At 46.3% G+C, this 18,591-nt stretch overlaps 1 protein-coding gene across 1 annotated transcript in view; it reads right to left on the reverse strand.

Moving 5' to 3' along the window:
- Window positions 1-15,949, reverse strand: part of NDUFA9 (NADH:ubiquinone oxidoreductase subunit A9) — a 32,086-nt gene extending 16,137 nt beyond the window's left edge. The window contains exons 1-5 of the mRNA XM_015411183.1: window positions 15,835-15,949; window positions 8,105-8,269; window positions 7,515-7,612; window positions 4,699-4,790; window positions 2,095-2,236 (exon numbers count right to left, since the gene is read on the reverse strand). Coding sequence (XP_015266669.1) covers window positions 2,095-2,236; window positions 4,699-4,790; window positions 7,515-7,612; window positions 8,105-8,269; window positions 15,835-15,895 — 558 coding nt within the window. The 5' untranslated portion in view covers window positions 15,896-15,949. The remainder of the gene's footprint in view (window positions 1-2,094; window positions 2,237-4,698; window positions 4,791-7,514; window positions 7,613-8,104; window positions 8,270-15,834) is intronic.
- Window positions 15,950-18,591: the final 2,642 nt, after the last annotated feature.

Consider the following 18,591-nt stretch of genomic DNA (forward strand, 5'->3'; position numbering starts at 1 on the left):
CAGCTGGCGCTGCTGCAGAGCGAAGTTTTGGTTCAGTGTGGCCAATTGCTGATTAATACCACCAAGTTGCTCCATTACTGGCTTCAGCATATCCGCTAGCAACTTCATGACGTCTGCTCCCTCATCCGGTCTTGGGCTCTGACTGCCTGGTTTCGGTTTTAACTTTCCTCGGGAAGCCGCCATATTTCACTTTGTTTACACTTCCAAATCGCTATGCCAGGACCCGAAAGACTCGTCGCTCCACTATCAGTACTCAAGTAAGTCTCTCAGAAAAGAATTCGCTGTTTGCTTCCCCCCTTCCCTACGTTAGTCCATTCACGTACTTAGGAGGCGTCCCTCCTTACGCACCGCTTTTCCCACGGGGGGGGGATACTCCGTTTTATAAAAACAATCTGTTTATGTCAAACTCACATTCATTGTTGGTCATAATTGACCCCGCTCTCTTCATATTCTATTTTGCTCGATCTCCTGCACTTGTCCCGGTTAGATTGGCTTGTACCCTAAGGTCACCCAGCCGGCTGGACCTTCGGGGCGGAGGAAAGCCTCTATTCTCCAGCACGTAGCCATCGAAGAGGCTAACCCTCAAAAGCCCCCTGGCCTGGAACCCTTCACCAGGGTTCCGTGGGGGTGCCACTTGAGATGGCACCCCTCCAAGCCGAGGGTGTGCTAGTCGCCTCCTCAGACATTGAGGAGAGCACCCGCCATCGCCGATCCACCCACCGGAAACCGGGGATTTTCTTCTGATGAATATGCAAGGGAAAGACATCCAGAAAACAGACCAATGGGGAGGCAGAGAGCAAGGACGCCAGGAGGGGGAGAGAGAGGTGTTCCCAACCTCAGGATATGGGGGGGCTTACAGTGCCCTTTCTTTGTAAAGAATTTCTTAAATTCAAGTAATTCAGAATAAAGCTGTATAAGCTACCAAAACTGGACAGTGGTGCCTCTCTAGTTCACAAGAAACTAGCATAATACTACTCAATGATATGCCAAAAACCAGTGATAAGAAAAACATGCTAAGAACAAATCCTCGACTGGATAACCATCTTTGTCCCATTCCATCTTCCACTACTGGAGCATCATCCTGCTCCACATCACTTCATGTACTGCTTTAAAACTACTCTCAAAATTTTGGTTAGTGTTGTTTTTCATCATTACACTACACAGAAAAGAGACTCACTCCCCCCCATTTCTTAGCCTGTGCCTGCGAGAGGGCACGTGCACTTAAAAACATGCTTTAGAGAAGCTTTAACTGAAAAAAAACAGAGAACCACAGTCACAGATAAACAATAAGAGAGAACACAAACCTGTGTGTAGACGCTACAGTAAACAGTTACTCATGAGTCGTGTCCAAATCAGCAATCTTCAGAAAAAATAATTCTTATGAAAGTCTGCAGAGCATACCAAAGTACTAAGGTCAAGCCATCAAGTTCACCACATTTCAAAGACAAGTAAGAATGTAGCCTCAAAGTCTGTTGATTTTCTGAAGATTGTTGATTTCTTAACTGTATACAGCCTCACTACAAACGTTAAAAATGATTCTTGCAGTTTGAAGTTATACATCGGTCCTATTCAAAAGAAGGTTCACGAAATGAATACTTTATCTGGAAATTTCATCAATCTATTGTTTTGGACCTTTGTTTTGGACTTTATTGTTACATAGTACTTTGTGCCTTACATTGATTCGTATTGCAATTTTATTGTCATATATTACACTATTTGGACACAATTCATGAGTCATTGTTTACTTTAGCGTCTATACACAGCTTTGTGTTTTCTCTTTCTTACTGAGAAGCTTTAACTGGACACTGCTACTGGGGCACGATTACCATGTGTGTTCACACACAAATGCCCCCCCAAAAAACCTTAAACGAGGGACATGGTTCCATCTCACGCCAACATGCCAAGGGACCCTTAGAAAAGGAGAACGTTGGGTTCAATAGCTCTGTGATCCTGAAATATCTCCTTGAAATATGCATATTTTGTGCTCAAGCAGGGGCAAAGAAAGCAAAAGGGGAAGAGATTTTGATTCTGCCCCTAATATCCCTGAAGTAACTGCAAAGCAGCAGCATCTGAAAACAAAATTCAGTGACCTACTTTATTCCGGAGGTATTTAGAAGGGCTCCTCAAGTCTGCATTCAGGTGAGAGACGTGAATGAATTTTTCTATGCCTGCTTCTCTGGAAAGCCTGGCAATATCCCTGGGGATGTTAACGAAGACATCTTCAAACTTGAAGTTTCTGAAAGAAGGTGGAAAAATGATTACATGTGCACTTTAAATCACTGGATGAAGGCTTATAGCTGTTCCAACTTTTTTATGCTGAGTGAGGAGCCCTGTCTGTGATCAAGGTGAACATATAAAGCTGTGATCAATCCCATCAGACCACTGATGGATCCAAGTCAGTAGTACTTCCTACTCTGGGAAGCTGCAGCTCTCTGGAGAAAAGTCTTTCCCAACACCCACTGAGATTTTTTTTGACTGGAGGTGCCAGGGAAGCGTTGCCAAAGCATGCATTCTACCACTGAACCAACTCTCACGCTTCTCCTTTGGAGAGCTTAGATAAGGGTGACAATCCAATGCCAAACAAAACAAAAAAGTCTTCATCCGCTGGGCAAAGACAATAGAAGGACAGGGACAAATCTCCCTGAGAAGGGGTTCATACATTTCAGTGTCATCGTGACCAAGAAGGCTCTTTCTCGGGTTGCCACCCATCTAGCCTCAGGCAGAGGGCGAGACCTGAAGCAGGGCCCATGAAGATGTCTGGAGTGGGAGTGGGCAGCTCAGTGAAAACTTGTAGATTCCTAGGGGTGTCAAAGTACCCACTTTAATTAGTGGGAATCAAAACAAGGATGAGTTATGCAGCACCCATCTGGCAGAATGAAACTTCCCCGGGAAGAAGAAGACATTGGGTTTATACCCAGCCCTTCATTCGAATTCTCAAAGCAGCTTACAATCTCCTCCCCTTCCTCTCCCCACCACAGACAACCTGTGAGGTAGGTGGGCCTGAGAGAGCTTTTTCGAGAACTGCTCTTGAGGGAACAAATCTGAGAGAACTGTGGCTTGCCAAAGGTCCCCCAGCAGCTGCATGTGGAGGAGTGCAGAATCAAAACCGGTTCTCCCAGATTACAGTCCACGCTCGTAACCACTACACCAAACTGATGATAATGGCTAAGCAATGGAAACTGAGCAGGAGAGAAAGCGTTCTTGTGTGTATGGCCAGTGGGGGGGGGGTGTTGATACAGCAGTGCACATCTCCAAGTATTAGACAAAACTAGGAAGGAGTATAGACGTCCGTAAGAGGCAGTGGTGATGGTGCTGCATGCATGAGGGAACATGTGACAAAGGCAAAGAAAGGGTGGTGTGCGGTCACACACATGCAAGGGAAGAGCAACTTACACATGCAAAACAGAAAGGCTGCTGCTCTATACACCTTGAAGAACATTACAGACATTTCCCCTGTTCCTTAATATCTATGTAATGAGACTGTCCACAATTCTGAAGTAGGCTGTTACCTATCTGCTGAAGATATCCTGCTATCTATCACTCTAAATAAGCCATCGACTGCAGCTGTCTCTGTTCTGGCCAAGTGTCTGAATGCAGTGGTCAAGCAGCTGAGGGAGAACAAGTGGAAACCAAGTGATGCTGGCTGGAAGGGCCACTGCTTTAATAGGACTGTGCTTCCTACCATCAACAGTGTGCAGCATTTGCTGAAATACTCTGCTAAAAGCTTGGGGGTCTTGCTGGATCATGGCCTCCTGTTGCAGGAACAGGTTCCACGATAGCAAAAAAATGCATTTTTCCTACTATGTCTAGTTGGGAAGCCGGCTCCCTGTTTTCAGACATCTGATCTGGTCAAGGTGATCCATGCTTCAGTAGCCTTGAGTTTATATTACTGTAACATGCTCTACATAGGGCTGCCCTTGACAATAACGTGGAAACTACAGCTGAGCACTCCACTTGCAAATTCACTCCAGCACGGAAACTGTAAAAGCCTCAAACTGCTCTTTTCAGCCCAAAGCTACTTGACCCTGGTATTTCTCAGTCTCATACTAGGGAGGAAGAGATAATGGATTAAGAAAGGAACAGACGGGGGAAATGTCACAAAAATATGCAAAGTTTTCCTTGAAATGTTGTTGTTGTTCAGTCGCACAGTCGAGTATGACTCTTCACACCCCCATGGACCACATCACACCAGGCCCTCCTGTCTTCCGTCATGTGCCGGAGTTTGCTAAATTTCATGTTCGTTGCGTTGATAACACTGTCTAACCATCTCATCTTTTTCTGTCCCCCTCTTCTTTGACCTTCAATCTTTCCCAGCATCAGGGTCTTCTCCAGTGAGTGCTCCCTTCTCATTTGGTGGCCAAAGTATTTGAGCTTCAGTTTCATTATCTGGCCTTCCAGGGAACAGTCAGGGTTGATTTCTTTTAGGATTGACTGATTTGATCTTCTGACAGTCCAAGGGACTCTCAAGAGTCTTCTCCAGCACCATCATTCAAAAGAATTGATTCTTTGGTGCTCAGCCTTTCTTATGGTCCAACGCTCGCAGCCATACATTACTACTGGGAATACCATTGCTTTGACCATAATGATGTACTAAAGGCTTAACCCCACTACTGAAAAACCCCTTTTCGTGGGATTTCAGTTTCTTCTCACTAAATGTGAGAGCTATCTCAGCATATGTAAGAGAAAGAAGAACGATACCTGGTTTCCCATTCTTTTCCAACAAGATTGATGACGACATTGCTGTGTTCAAGGGCTCTTCGGATAGAATCTTTGTCACGCGCGTCCCATTCCTGGTAACCACAGCACAAACCGCAAGAGAAATTAAACTATGCAAAACACACACACAAAGTTTATACAAAACCATTTGTTACTTCAAGCCAACTGTCTTTATTGTGTCAGCAAATAAGCCATAGCAACAATTCCATCAAAGTAAAAACAAGAAATTTCCACACATTTTCATAGGAAAAATGAAAATACATCATGATTATTTAAAATATCCCAGAATAAAAATACCTTACAATCCAAATGGCTAATGATCCATACTCAGCCACGCTTATACTAGTGTGCCCCGTCATCAGCTTTAGGACAGCAGCAAAACAAACCTGGCCATTTGGAAACTAATGAGTTTATCCCTGTCAGTAGTTGTACTAACTTATCCTAATCTGACCCTCCTGGGAAATGAGATATAATAATAGAATCAGAGTTGGAAGGGATCTCCAGGGTCATCTAGTCCAGTTAAGTATGCTAGAAGAATCAGGGCAGGAGGAAGTAACTGCCTGTAAAGGAAGATGTTTCCCAAGATGTCTACTAATCCAACATTGGTTTGAGGACTCTGGTCTCAATAATCTTTGCTTTACTAAAAGTTTGGCTGCATGGAAATCAAGGCTCCTCAAGTATTCTTCTGAGAATCCAAGCCTGGCCACTAACCTTCCTACAAAACCACACCATGAGCTGTCATCTCTCCATGTGACAAAATTAGTCGGCTTGGAGAAAATACACATGTAGATTTATTTATTTATTTATTTATTTATTAGATTTTTACCCCACCCTCCTGGCCAAGGCCTTTGGCCTTTGTTTCTCCTCTGGGTGAAAAGAACTACAGCAAAATTTGGAAAGGTCTATCTCACCATTCTCTGAAAAACAGAGTTCACTTTTTGGGTAAAGCAACAAATCTATTTGGTGGATAACTCCACCCTTAGAGAAAAGAATTCTGCTCTTTCTAAATGACAAAGTCCCATCCCTTCTATACTCGCCTAGCTGACATCAGGTCTTCTAGGAAGACCATTTTTGATGCATGTTATCCAAACAGAACACAACTGAGCCTTCTTTTGCCTTTGGCTCCACCAGCACTGCAACGAGGGACTCACCAAATATTTCCCTCCTCAAAAAGAAGAGTAGGGATTTCTGGTCCACATCCTAGTGGTTGAGCCACAAATTTCTGCAGACTACAACCCCCAAGGCCTGGCAGAAAACAGCAGGCGGTCCTCAGGAAAATCAGTTAAGAACTCCACCATCTTCACTAATTCGGCATGTTCTAGACATGACAGAGTAGGCTGAAGCCAATTCACTTGCTCATATTTTGCAGAAAGTAACTTCATCCCACTCACACCCTCATCTCTGGGTTATAACATCTCTGGGGTATAACAAAAGAAGCACCAATGGAGGAAAACTTCAGAGTGCCTATTGGTCATGTTATTGTAACTGGCTATTCCCTTCATTTTTAAGAATAACATTAAACAATGCTGGGGAAATGTTGGATTACTTCCTGAATTGGTCCCTCTGACCCTTGGCCACTGTAGCAGAAACATCTCTCACCAGTTTTCTTAATTTCTTCCATGAACTCAGGATGGGACAGTTTCCCCTCCAGGACCAGGGAGAAGAAGAGGAGTGGGAACATACCAGGGCCCTATCTGTGGTGAAAGCCAGTTTGATGTAGTGGTTAAGCGTGCAGACTCTAATCTGGGAGAACTGGGTTTGATTCCCCATGCCTCCACTTGCAGCTGCTGGATGACCTTGGGCAAGCCATAGTTCTGTCAGAGCTGTCCTTGAAATGGCAGTCCTGGAAAGAGCTCTCTCAGCCCCACCTACCTCACAGGGTGTCTCTTGTGGGGAGGGGAAGGGAAAAGAGTTTGTAAGCCACTCTGAGACTCCGAGTCAAGGGTGGGGTATAAATCCAACCTCCTCTTCCTCCATCACCTCCTTATGCCTCACGGCATCAGAAGGAAGGTCCTATCCCATTACAAGAGGAAAACAGTCTCCCGATTTCAGAATGATGCAGCTGGAGTAAGGACAGAGTCCAATCCTTCTATGCATGAGCTACTAATTCTTGGATGGATTCACTCAGAAATCTCATGCCTCTTGCCCATAACTGTTTCTTGGTGCGTGGCAGGGCAGGCACTGAAGGCACCACAGCTAAGGAGAAAGTGAGGGGCAGATGTCCCTTTCCTGGGCCAAACAAGCCTAGGGAGTCTCATTTCCTTTTCCTCCCAGTATGGGGTTGGAGAGGAAAGCCAAAAGAATGTAAGCATCAGTGGCTGAAGACACAAGACTCTGCTCCTGGAGAGGCTGCCAAGTACATCTACCCTACCTACGACTCCTTTCCACATATATCTGCTCTACCCATCCTCATTCCTTACAGTGAAACCCTACACAGAGTTACGTCAGTCTAAGTCCATTATTTCAATGCTGGAGTAACTCTGCATAGGATCCCACTGTCAGAGTGTTAGGCTGAGGGCTGACTAGAAGCCAGTGAGAACTCTACTCCCATGTAGCTGCTCAGGAACAACCATGGCAAAAAGGATCATGCCGGTCACAAAGTCCAACCTAGGATGATTCGCTGCTCTAGAGGGGGGGATTGAAGTTTCTCTTTTCTTGGACTCTGCCCTCTTCTAAAAACTTCATCCATTGCTGCCTGCTCTCCTCTCCCAGAAACCAAGAATGGGCTATAACAGGGTCGTGATAAGTTGGCTGTGAGCTGACAGCACTTTCCACCACCAAAAGCCAGAAGGACTTACCATGAACAGAAGCTGTCCAAGATCACCCATGGGCCGTAAGTACATGGTGTCATATTGTTCACAGCGATAAGGAATGACGACCTGGGAGCCAGTCCGTCCTAAAATGTTCAGGAAGGGTTGTTTTTTTAAAAGTAGAACTGCAATATAAGACTGAGAAGAAGAGTACTGAATTCCTGGGACTCAAGCTGTCATCAGATACCTAAACAGTAATACCTGACCACGGATATCTAATGTAACCAACATAAGTTGAGGCATTTTTACAGGGGGGGGGGGTTAAGTGAGCATTCACAAGTTCCACAATAAGCATGACATGCATTCTTTTGTTTTTTGCTGCCCCTGAAGCACAACAATGGGCTGGGCTCCTACAAACCCACATATACCTCCCCATCTTGGCCAACCAAGGCCCAGTAAAGGCACCAATTCATCAGTTTATCCTCTTCCAAACCCTGTTGGGGCAAGCCAGTAACTATAAACCATGGCTTCCAAGGTCAAGCAACAGCTCTGGACTAACAAGGTTTTGGGAACCTGCTTTAAGTTACTCTAAATCTCAAAAGAGGTTTACTTGTTCCCGCCAAGCCCCCAAACATTACCCAGGCGACCAACAACATATCGACCCAGGAATCCTGTGGCCCCAAAGACAGTGGCCACAATGCCACTGACAGACGAACGCCCACTCTTCCCATGAGGAATCACGGAGTAATGAACTTCACGCTGCTGCTGTAGAAGAGGAGATGTCGATGCAGAAATGCCATTGCCTAAAACATAAGAAAACAGGACACCCGTGAGAGGGTTGCTGCCACATGATTATCCGACTCAGGGGACCAATCCCATTTTATCCCCCCAAAATCTTATGAGGTACCTTTAGCTAAGAAAAAGAAAACACGTGGTCTTTAATATCACTCAGATTAGCCACTCAACAGCTGAAGTGGCAAATGTTGACAAGGATAGTTCCCCACAGCTGTCCCAAGGGCCTGGTGGCCAAATATTACATGCAGCCAAGGAATCCTTATGAAGGCTGCGGCTGTCGTAATGGATGACACCATGATGTAATGCACAACAGGAGTTAGAAACCCCTCCACCACACAAGAATCTGTGTATCTATGCTCACACACACAGGAGGAGACACCCCAGGCCACGCACTATAACTACAACCATGTTTAGATGGGTAGGCTGGCACTAACCATTTAATTTCCATTTGGACAAAAACTGCAAGTTACCCCATGGCAAACAGAAACCCGTAATTACACAATGGATAGATTAAAATGAATTAAACTTACATAGCCCGTAAACCTACTTAATTTTTTGCCATCAAATCACAGCTGACTGATGGCAACCCCGTAGGGTTTTCAAAGCAAGAGACCTTCAGAGGTGGTTTGCCATCGCCTGCCTCCACATCACAACCCTGATATTTCCTGGCGGTCTCCCCTCCAAATACTAGCCAGGGCCGACCCTGCTTAGCCTCCAAGGTCTGATGAGATTGGGCTAGCCTGGGCTATACAGGTCAGGGCCAATTTCCAATTTACACTCCAACTTTCAATCCAATTGAAGTTCAAGGCGGCTTACAAAAATCAGAAACCTATCTCACAAGAAATAAAACCTAGCAACAATACAGATATAGGCCTCGGCCACACGGGCAGGAAAATGCGGGGGGAGGCATGGCTGTTTGCCCCGGAGCAAACTAGTGCACGACTGCACGATCAGGCATCGGGTTGAGGTCCCGTCGAGCTCCCGTGGTTAGGGGGGGAAGTGCCAATCACACGACGTGGCAAAGAAGCGGAGCGGCAAACAGGGTTTTTTTAAAAAAAAAAAACTGAAATGTGCGCATGCTCCGTTGGGTGCTTGTGCGCATCCGTGGAGACTTGGGAAAAAAACCCCTTTTTGCGAGGGGACATAGGCGGGGGCTGGAACTACCACCGGAAACTCAATCAGACGCCCGCCCTTGCCCCGCAGTTTCCGGAAACTAGTACCTCCGAGGTACTAGTTTTTTACCCTGCATCTTCGGGTAAATACAATACAATACAAAACACTAAAGTGTCGGTGCTCTAGATGTCACAGAATCAGTAGTTACAAGATGGGGGTCTGGTGAAAGTTATTAATTCCAGGCCAACAGCGTACCTCCAAGCAGCACAACCATCCCATCTTCATCCAGGGACCTCTCGCACCCCATTTAATATCCGCACAATTGGTGGTCGAGGTGCGATAATGGGGGGTAGCGATGATGGAATAGTGGTGGCAGTGGCTCCTACTCAAAAGCTTGGCGGAAGAGCTCCGTCTTGCAGGCCCTGTGGAACTGTGCAAGGTCCCGCAGGGCCCGGATCTCCTCCGGGAGCTCGTTCCACCAGGTAGGAGCCGCCACCGAAAAAGCCCTAAGCCATAAAATGATGTAGGAGCAATAAAGGACAGGGCATGGAAGGCTTCATTGTGGGGCAAGACCAAATAGCCTTTCAATGCACTTTCCAACTGGATCTTGCTAGTTTACACATAAAATCCATCTGGAAAGTGCATTGAAAGTGGATTGAAAGTGGATTATTTAGTGTGTGATTGCAGCCACTGTTGGGTTTCTAGAATGCTGTGGTCTTTGATTTTTAACATTCTACGTGAAGCCGCTGGTTAAGGTCATCACGGGATTTGGGGGAAGTATGGGGATGACCTTCAACTTTCCTTCTCCTTTTATCTGAGTCAGATGAGGATGTGGATTTACAGATTAGGTGAGGTTAAGAGCTGCAAACTGAAGTTCCATGCAGACTAGAAGCTTTCAGTGAGGTCTTCTTCAGAACTTTTATAGTGGCTGGTTGCTTGTTCTGAACAGAGTAGCAGTTCCCTAAAAGATCAAACTACCTTTGGGGGGGGGGGGGGCTTTTTGATCCATATTTTATCCAATCAATTTTATCTAGCCCCTTTATTTTAATGTGGCTCTAAGCACTTCTTCCAGTTTGGTGTAGTGGTTAAGTGTGCGGACTCTAATCTGGGACAACCGGGTTTGATTCCCCACTCCTCCACTTGCACCTGCTGATGTGACCTTGGGTCAGTCACAAGCTCTGGCACAGCTGTTCCTGAAAGAGCAGTTTGTGTCAGAGCTCTCTCAGCCCCACCCACCTCACAGGGTGTCTGTTGTGGGGAAGGGAAGGGAAAGGAGTTTGTAAACCGCTCTGAGACTCCAAGTGAAGGGCGGGGTATAAATCCAATCTCTTCTTTTTCTTCAGTATCATTTGATACGGCGATTGCACCCTTTCCTGTGCTCGTAATTACAGGTCACTTTGCCAGATGTGCCTAGAAATATCCAACAAAGAACTAAAAGGCTTGCAAAATTGCTATGGGAGAAAAGTTTCCCCACTGATGGATTTCCTGCTCATATTCATACAAGTAGACTCAAGATTTTGGAAAGTCAGTTGCTGAAGGATATAGTCAAACTGATTGTTTGGAATGAAAAAATTTCAAGAACTACATAATAGCACCCTCAAGGTGACCCACAACCAGAGATTCATCAGAAGACTTGGCGGAAGAGCTCCGTCTTGCAGGCCCTGTGGAACTTTGGAAAAATACTCTCTGCCCTAGAATTCACTTCATTGGCCTCGGCCACACAGGCAGGAAAATGCGGGGGGGGGGAGGCGTGGCTGTTTGTCCTGGAGCAAACTAACGCGCGACTGCGTGATCAGGCGTCAGGTTGAGGTCCCGTCGAGCTCCCGTGGTTAGGGGGGAGGTGCCGATCACACAACGCGGCAAAGAAGCGGAGCAGCTCGGCAAACGTGGTTGTGGGTTTTTTTAAAACTGAAATGTGCACATGCTCCATTGGGTGCTTGTGCGCATCCGTGGAGACTTGGGGGGAAAAAACCTTTTTGTGAGGGGACATGGGCGGGCGCCGGAACTACCACCGGAAATGCAATCAGATGCCCACCCTTGCCCCCCGTGGTTTCCGGAAACTAGTTTTTTACCCCGCATCTTCGGCGGGAAGCCTCGGGTGCGCCACAGGAGCTCTACACTTCCCAGATGTGGCAGTGAGATCACGCCCGGAAAATCCGCCTATCTTCCGTCCCTCTAGCATGCCTAATGCTCCATGTGACCGGGGTCATAAATGATCAAACTCACTGGATTCAATCTGAGTGGGAACTTTTTTTAAAAGGGTTTTTTTTTTTAATTATAAACTTCAAAAATTACCCGAAGCAAAAAGAAAAGACCAAAAGAGCACCTATACATATTAATCTATATACCTTAGTACGTCTTGCTGTATATTAAGGATGCTGACTGATTTCAATTGTTGCCAACACTGAACAAACATTTCTAAGCTATATTCATTTTCATTATACACTAATCTTATCTTAGCGAGTCCCAAGAGCTAGGTACAGTTTTCATATTCCATTTTGGAGCACTCACTTGCCTAACAGTCATCAATAAATGCAATATCAGACTTCACTAATTTGTAGACAATGATTTTGGCTTTATACCAGTTAGTGCTAATCTTGGACCTTTGTTCAAACATACAGTAATTTTTTTGTTTAACCATATTGTACAGACAAATGTGTGTGCAGACGTGCGTAAATTTCAGAGGTGAGGGAAACAGCAGTCTGCATGAATAATCCATTTTAGGCAAGAGGAGGTATAGAACGGGGGAGGATTAGCCTGGTAGGGGGCACTCAATTAAGGTCTGTCTCTTACTTGGGTCCCTTTCCCAGTCAGCAAGACTCCCAATAGCCACACTAGCAGAAAATCACATCTTAAAGTGCTGTTACTGAATGCTCTGTGATAAGACACCTATCATTCAGGGACACAGTTCTAGATAGTTCTGATATGCATCACAAACAATTGGCTGGATGAAGGATTGATTTGTCCCAGTTGTACCCATCGGGTTTCTTGGTGCAGTAACAGCCAAGACTTAACATGAGCCTTGACAAGTTTACTTTGGCTCTGGCTGCCAGACTCATTTTACAGCCTTCAGGATTTTATATTTTGACTAGAAAGAAGTCCCGTTGCAGAGACAAATACAACGAGCTCTAGCTGGGCCACCGCCTGCCAGCCCATCCCTCGGGAGAAGAAGGGGCGGCAGCAGCCTCGTCCACAGGGCACAGCGGGGGGTAGAGCACAGGTGCTCTCCCAGCACCTGCATCCCAGCTCCCGCCGCCGGGGTTGGAGAGGAGGAGGGTCTTGGTGCGGCAGCGGGCCTGCATCAGGGAGGCCTCTCGGTGTGGTGGCAGCAGGGCGCAGTGGCATCAGAGCTGCCTCAGCTGGGCCAGACGACGACGACAGGGTTGGCGGTGGAGGGGCGGCCTCTTGCTGCAGCAGTATTCCACCCTGCCCCCGCCATGACCGTGGCATTTTGGAACATGTGTGGGCTCCTGCGCTTCTTCTCCACCTCTCCCAGTGGGCGTGCTCACCCTCTGTCCACTGGAACACCCGTCCCCTCGGCTGGCTCAGAGCACAGTGAGCCAGAGACACCGCCAGCCAACTCGGCGCCTCTGTGAGCGGGACGGAGGCAAGGGAGCTAGCCAATGCAGCCAGGGGATCCTTCAGAGTGGCAGGTGTGAGAGCGAAAGGCTGCGGGAGCGTGTGCAGCAGGGACACCAAAACTCTTTTATAATAAGAGATGACAATATTTTCTCACTACCACCAAACTTTCACAGTTTCTCATCATTTTATTCAAGCAATAATATGACAAAAACATTGTGGTGCATAAATAAACATGGGGCTAACCTTGAACAAACTTACTCGTAACAACACTCTCTTAGCAGTGATTTGTTTATTGAGAGATGGGAATGTGTCAAGCTAAGACTATCTATGTCAAAACGGACCCTCTTGGTGCCAGTTCTGATATTATACAGAGTTCAAACAGCCCCCCCATATGACTAGCCCAATCACACACACATTTAGCCCACCAAAATCTACTACCGTGTTTCCTCGAAAATAAGACACTGTCTTATATTTATTTTTTCTCAAGAAGACACACTAGGGCTTATACCACAAATGCATATAAATCCTGCTAGGGCTTATTTTTGGGGTAGGTCTTATTTTCGGGCAAACAGGGTATGTACCGCTAGCCCTCCCACATCACTTGCAAGCTTAGTATCTAACAGTATCTGCTTCCAAGGTCAAGCACACATTCTTCCCAGGGAAGGGAGGCCCCGCTTAATGCCGTTGCAAGCTAGGGCACCTTCTAGCAAAGCAATCTTCACACACACACCCTGTAATGCCCATATTGGCAAATGGTTCCTTTTGGATTTCAACAGGCAAGGACAGACTTATGAGAGAAAGCAGTTCTTTATTTACTACCCAAAACAGACTAATTTAAGAATAGCAACAAGGATACCCCCGCATACAATCCTTAGCAGTGGGTCAATCCTGTAACAAAGCAAGAAGAATACCCACATATATGCAGCCCTCAGCAGTTGGTCTGTCTGGTCATCTCAAGTGGGCTTCTTCTCTTCTTTCCTCCCTGTGTCTTTTTTATTTGTAACAATATCATAAAGCCCAGCTGGGACTTGTTTGCTATGCCAGAGGAAACCCCTCTCACAGCATTCCAGCACCAGAAGAAACAGATACGATGAGCTAAAATCATTAACTCCTTGTGGCATGGTGCTGTCAAAAAGGGAATACACAGAAGCAAATTGGTGATTAACCACCTGCCTCCTCGAATGCACTATGGCCTTCCTCATTTACCAGTACACCCCCTCCCATCAGAATGACATGAGACAATAAGCATACAGCAAAAGAGCAGCAGGAAACATGGCAAACGAGACCCGAGTTTGATAGGTTGTCATTGTAATAAAATTTTATAATAAAAAAACTGCTGAAAAAGGCGAAATGAAATTTGTAGCCACCGTGGAGACCTGGTACCTGGGATCTGTGGAGTCCTGCCTTAACAATAGGGGAGAAAGCTGTTGTAGTCCATCATTTATCCATCAGACCCACCAGAGACAGTGTTTTCTATCTGACTCAGGGAAGGCTTCAGCGCTCCATCAATCAAGTTCTGACCTTTTCCTGGTACAGTTTAGACTCACAACATCACCAAGGGCACAGAACTCATAGTCCACCCCAAGCAGCCAATGGGTCCAGATGAATTTATAAGGAGCCTTTGGGAGTTTTATGTCAAGATGGCTGGTGACATTGACCAAGCCAATCTCTGGAATTTAGAGACAACTTGAGCAGTTGGCACAATCAATCCTAGAGGTCCTTCTCACAGAGCAACTTGGTTTACTGTAGAGTTAAGGACTCTGAAACATCTTTTTCACCTGTAATTGCTACGACCAAGATACTGTAGCCGGCTTGTGAAAAACAAAAAGATGTCTACATGCCCAAGAACAATTTGTGGACACCTGTGCATTTCTAAGTCTGAACACTTTTGAGCCAAACTGAAATATATACAGCCAAGAATGATGGATGAATCAGATTTCTTGTGCTTTTCTTTCATATGCAACAGAATCATATTGCTAAAATAAAAAGTTCAGCATTTTTTTTGGGGGGGGGGGAATCAGTGGGGCAGCCAGGAACAAGCAGAGGAAGTTCCAGCAGCTCTGCCAACCCTGTAAGAGTAACCTGGCTCAGACCCTTCAGTGGCAACAATGACTGGGTATCACTCCAGGTTGCCAATTCTTGCCCCATAGAGTGTGAGCATGTTTGCCAACTCTGACTTGAGAGATTCCTGAAGATTTGGAGGTAGTGTCTGGGAAGGGTGAATTCTGAGGAGGGGAGGGAGTTGAGCAGGGATGAGATACCATACAACCCACCCTCTGAAGCTGTCTTTTGCTCCAGGGGAAGTGATATGCATAGTCCGGAGACCAGTCGTAATTCCGAGAGAACTCCAGGCCCCGATGCCAGTGGGTTACTTCTGGGCCCTTTTAACTTCCCAGGCCACCTCGATGGAAACAGTCAGGGCTTGCCACGGGCGGCCAAAGGCCAAGGAGAGCCGCAGAGCTCCAGATTCTTTTACGGGGAGGCGGCATCGCGGTGGGCAGGCGCCGCGCAACTTCACTACTTTCCTTGCTTGGCAAGCCGTGTTTTGCCCGACTATGGCAAACACGGCAAGTGCAGCTTCCCCCTTTTGCCACCTTGGCCAAAGAGCCGAGATTTGAGGCAGGTCCCCCGCTGATAGCTTAACCTCCATACGACGATTCGGCGTGATTGATTTAGAAACTTTAAGAAAAAATGCTGCTGGAAGCCACTTCATGCACAGTGACCTTCCTCAATCTCTTTGCGCTCCAGCTCGAGGGAACACGGCGCCCACCCCCACTTTCCAAACGCCCGAAACGATTCTCCGAAGAGACAATTACAATAAGCCGCTTCCCACACACAGCCTGACCCAAGGGAAGAGGGCAAGCCCCACTGGACCTACCAGCTCTTGGCAACAGCAGAAGCCGGTAGGGAACCCGATGACAGCGGGCGGAGGCCGCCATATTCTCCCCACCTCAACATTCACCTCCGACCTGTAAGGTACTACGAATGCCGCCGAGGACAAAACACTCTCGCTGGAGGGGGAAAAAATGAAACCTACAGTGCACATGCGCTGAAGAGCGGATGGGGTGGAGTCACGGATGTGTCCTTTTTCGTCTCAAGGAGAGTCTACAGCTCCGCCCAGAGGCGGGATGGGGCGGGGTTAGAAATGGCGGCGTGATAAATACCCGGAGGGAAGGCGCTGGTTCGAATAGGGAAAGGATGGTGTTGTCTGAATTATCTTAAGTGGTCTACAATTAAGGATACAGCACTCTCCAATTGATGACATATTTATTTTTTTCACTGTTTTCCCCCTAGAATTGAACCCAAACAAATGGTTCATACATATTAAGCTTATTATCCTTGAATCTAAACGGCACCTTTAAGACCCACAAAGTTTTATTTAAGGTGTAAGCTGTGCAAGCACACTTCCTTAGACACATGAAAGCTTGCACCTTAAATAAAACATTGTGGGTCTTAAAGGTGCCATTGGACTCAAACTTTGTTCTGCTGCTTCAAACCAACAGGCTACCCACCTGAATCTATCCTTGAATCTGTTAAACATCTTCATTATGCTGTATGATAATAATTTACTGCTCACCCTCTGCCTAGATGTATGGCTTGGTAATTTCCAATTTTGTTTCTGTCTCCGTCTTGACTGTAATTGGCCCTTTCTGGCAACTAGCCCCCTCCCACCTTCTCTCTTTCTATATGTGATGGTTGAGGAAATTCTGTTTCACTGTATCTGAAGAAGTGTGTGTGCACATGAAAAGCTTACACCTTGAATAAAGCTTTGTTGGTCTTAAGGGTGCCACTGGACTCCAACTTTGTTCTGCTACTTCAGACCAACGCAGTTACCCTCCTGAATCTAAATACATAGGGAGTGGTGGGAGTGATGGACATCACTAACCAAAGGGTTCCTTAGTCTGTAGCAGCCCAAAATAAGCAGGAGGCTTATGGCATCTTAAAGACTTGCACAATTATGTTCCAGAGTAGGTTTCTGTAGAGCAGAGCCCACTTCTGTGGATACTCTGGGTGGCTTCTTGCTTTGCCTTTGCTTTATGAAGGAGTTAAAAAAAACATCACCATCTGGGTCAAGGACTGTGTGAAATGATGTAAAATTCAATTCTAATCAAGGCAAATGCAAAGGCTCTTCATATATTAGTAGCTGTAAATTTTGCCAAGATTGCATCTCCAAATTGTTGGATATTGTGTTATCATTGTTATCAATTACTAGTAATTGGATTTTTCCATGGACAATACAGTTGTGAAGGGTTGCTATACCACAACAACTGTGCAATGTTCATTGATGTGTGGATGCAGCTGAAGATAGTTTATGGTGGAATCTGCACTGGTATTTTCCACTGCTTTGGCTACACTCTCTCTTTGTCTCCAAAAAAAGATGTCCACATCTCTTTAGGTTTCGCTCTCCTACTGCACTGTTATAATTTCTGCTGTCTGCATTATTTTATTGCCCTATGGTTTCGGCTCCATCATGATTGTGGCTTCTCTCCGGCTCAAATGGATGTGCTTAAAAGCACTCTAAGCCCCCCCCCCAAAAAAAGTGCTAATCGGGGGCTTGTCTGCTCTGACAGCACATAGAGGAATGTAAGAAACTTTTCCCTTGCTTGACAAGCTAAGAGTGAATGATTTTATCTTGTTTTGTAATTTTTATATTGCCTGAAAAGTTAGAGAAAGATCCCTTCTTACATACATATACATACATTCTGCAAACTAAACACCCAGTCTTTACAGTTTTTTGGCTATTTTTGCTATTTTTGCTTTCTTGTTTAAACCAAAAGCTGGGCAAAACTGGAAGCTGAGAAAATCCTTCTCTTTGAATGTTGCCTTAAGTAATTTATTGCCTTGTGTAAAGCTAATGGGTGCTGGCAAACGCAGGGCGTGCTAGAGAAGAGGGAGGAGAACAACGTTCCCGGCCAGCAAGCAGAAAAAAATAGCAGATTTTTCCGTACCACTTTGAAAAAAGCATCACACCAATATAAAGAAAGACGGAATCAAGACTGCTTTAAAAATTAAATGCAGATTCGGCCAATAGCTGTGTGATGAGACTACAGTGGGACTGATTTCACACAAGAGCTGCTCCGCGGTCGCGCCTCCCTTTGCCCCGATTGTATTGGTCAATTTCCCACTCGAAGCTGTGTGGCTGCGTTTTGACCCGCGGCTTCGCCCGAATTCCCCCGCGGTTTCGTGATCCTGTTTTTTGAGGCGGGGAAGGGAAAGAAGTTTGTAAACTGCTCTGAGATTCCGAGTGAAGGGTGGGGTATAAATCCAATCTCTTCTTCTTCTTCAGAAGTATATGTTTTCCTAGGGGTCTCGCTGTCTTTTACAACTGGCAAGTAGGGCTGCCAAGTGGGGGCAGGTGGCGGGTAAACCCCCGCTTTGGAGGCCCGATTTCCACCGCCGCGGAATCGGGCCCCGGGGGGGACCTCGCCCCCAAAGCACAGCGTGGCTGCATCACCGGAGGTGACGCAACCACGTTGAGCACGTTGGGGGCGTGGCCCCGATCATCAGAGGGAAAACTCTATGGTTTTCCCTACGACGATGGGGGCCACGCCCTCAACGTGCTCAATGTCACATGTCACTTCCTGGACGTGCTGGTGGCACGCGCACGTCGGAGAAGAGCTCCTGGGTCGCCACG

This window comes from Gekko japonicus, unplaced genomic scaffold, assembly GCF_001447785.1.
Source record: "Gekko japonicus isolate JY-2015 unplaced genomic scaffold, Gekko_japonicus_V1.1 scaffold944, whole genome shotgun sequence".
Lineage (NCBI taxonomy): Eukaryota > Metazoa > Chordata > Lepidosauria > Squamata > Gekkonidae > Gekko > Gekko japonicus.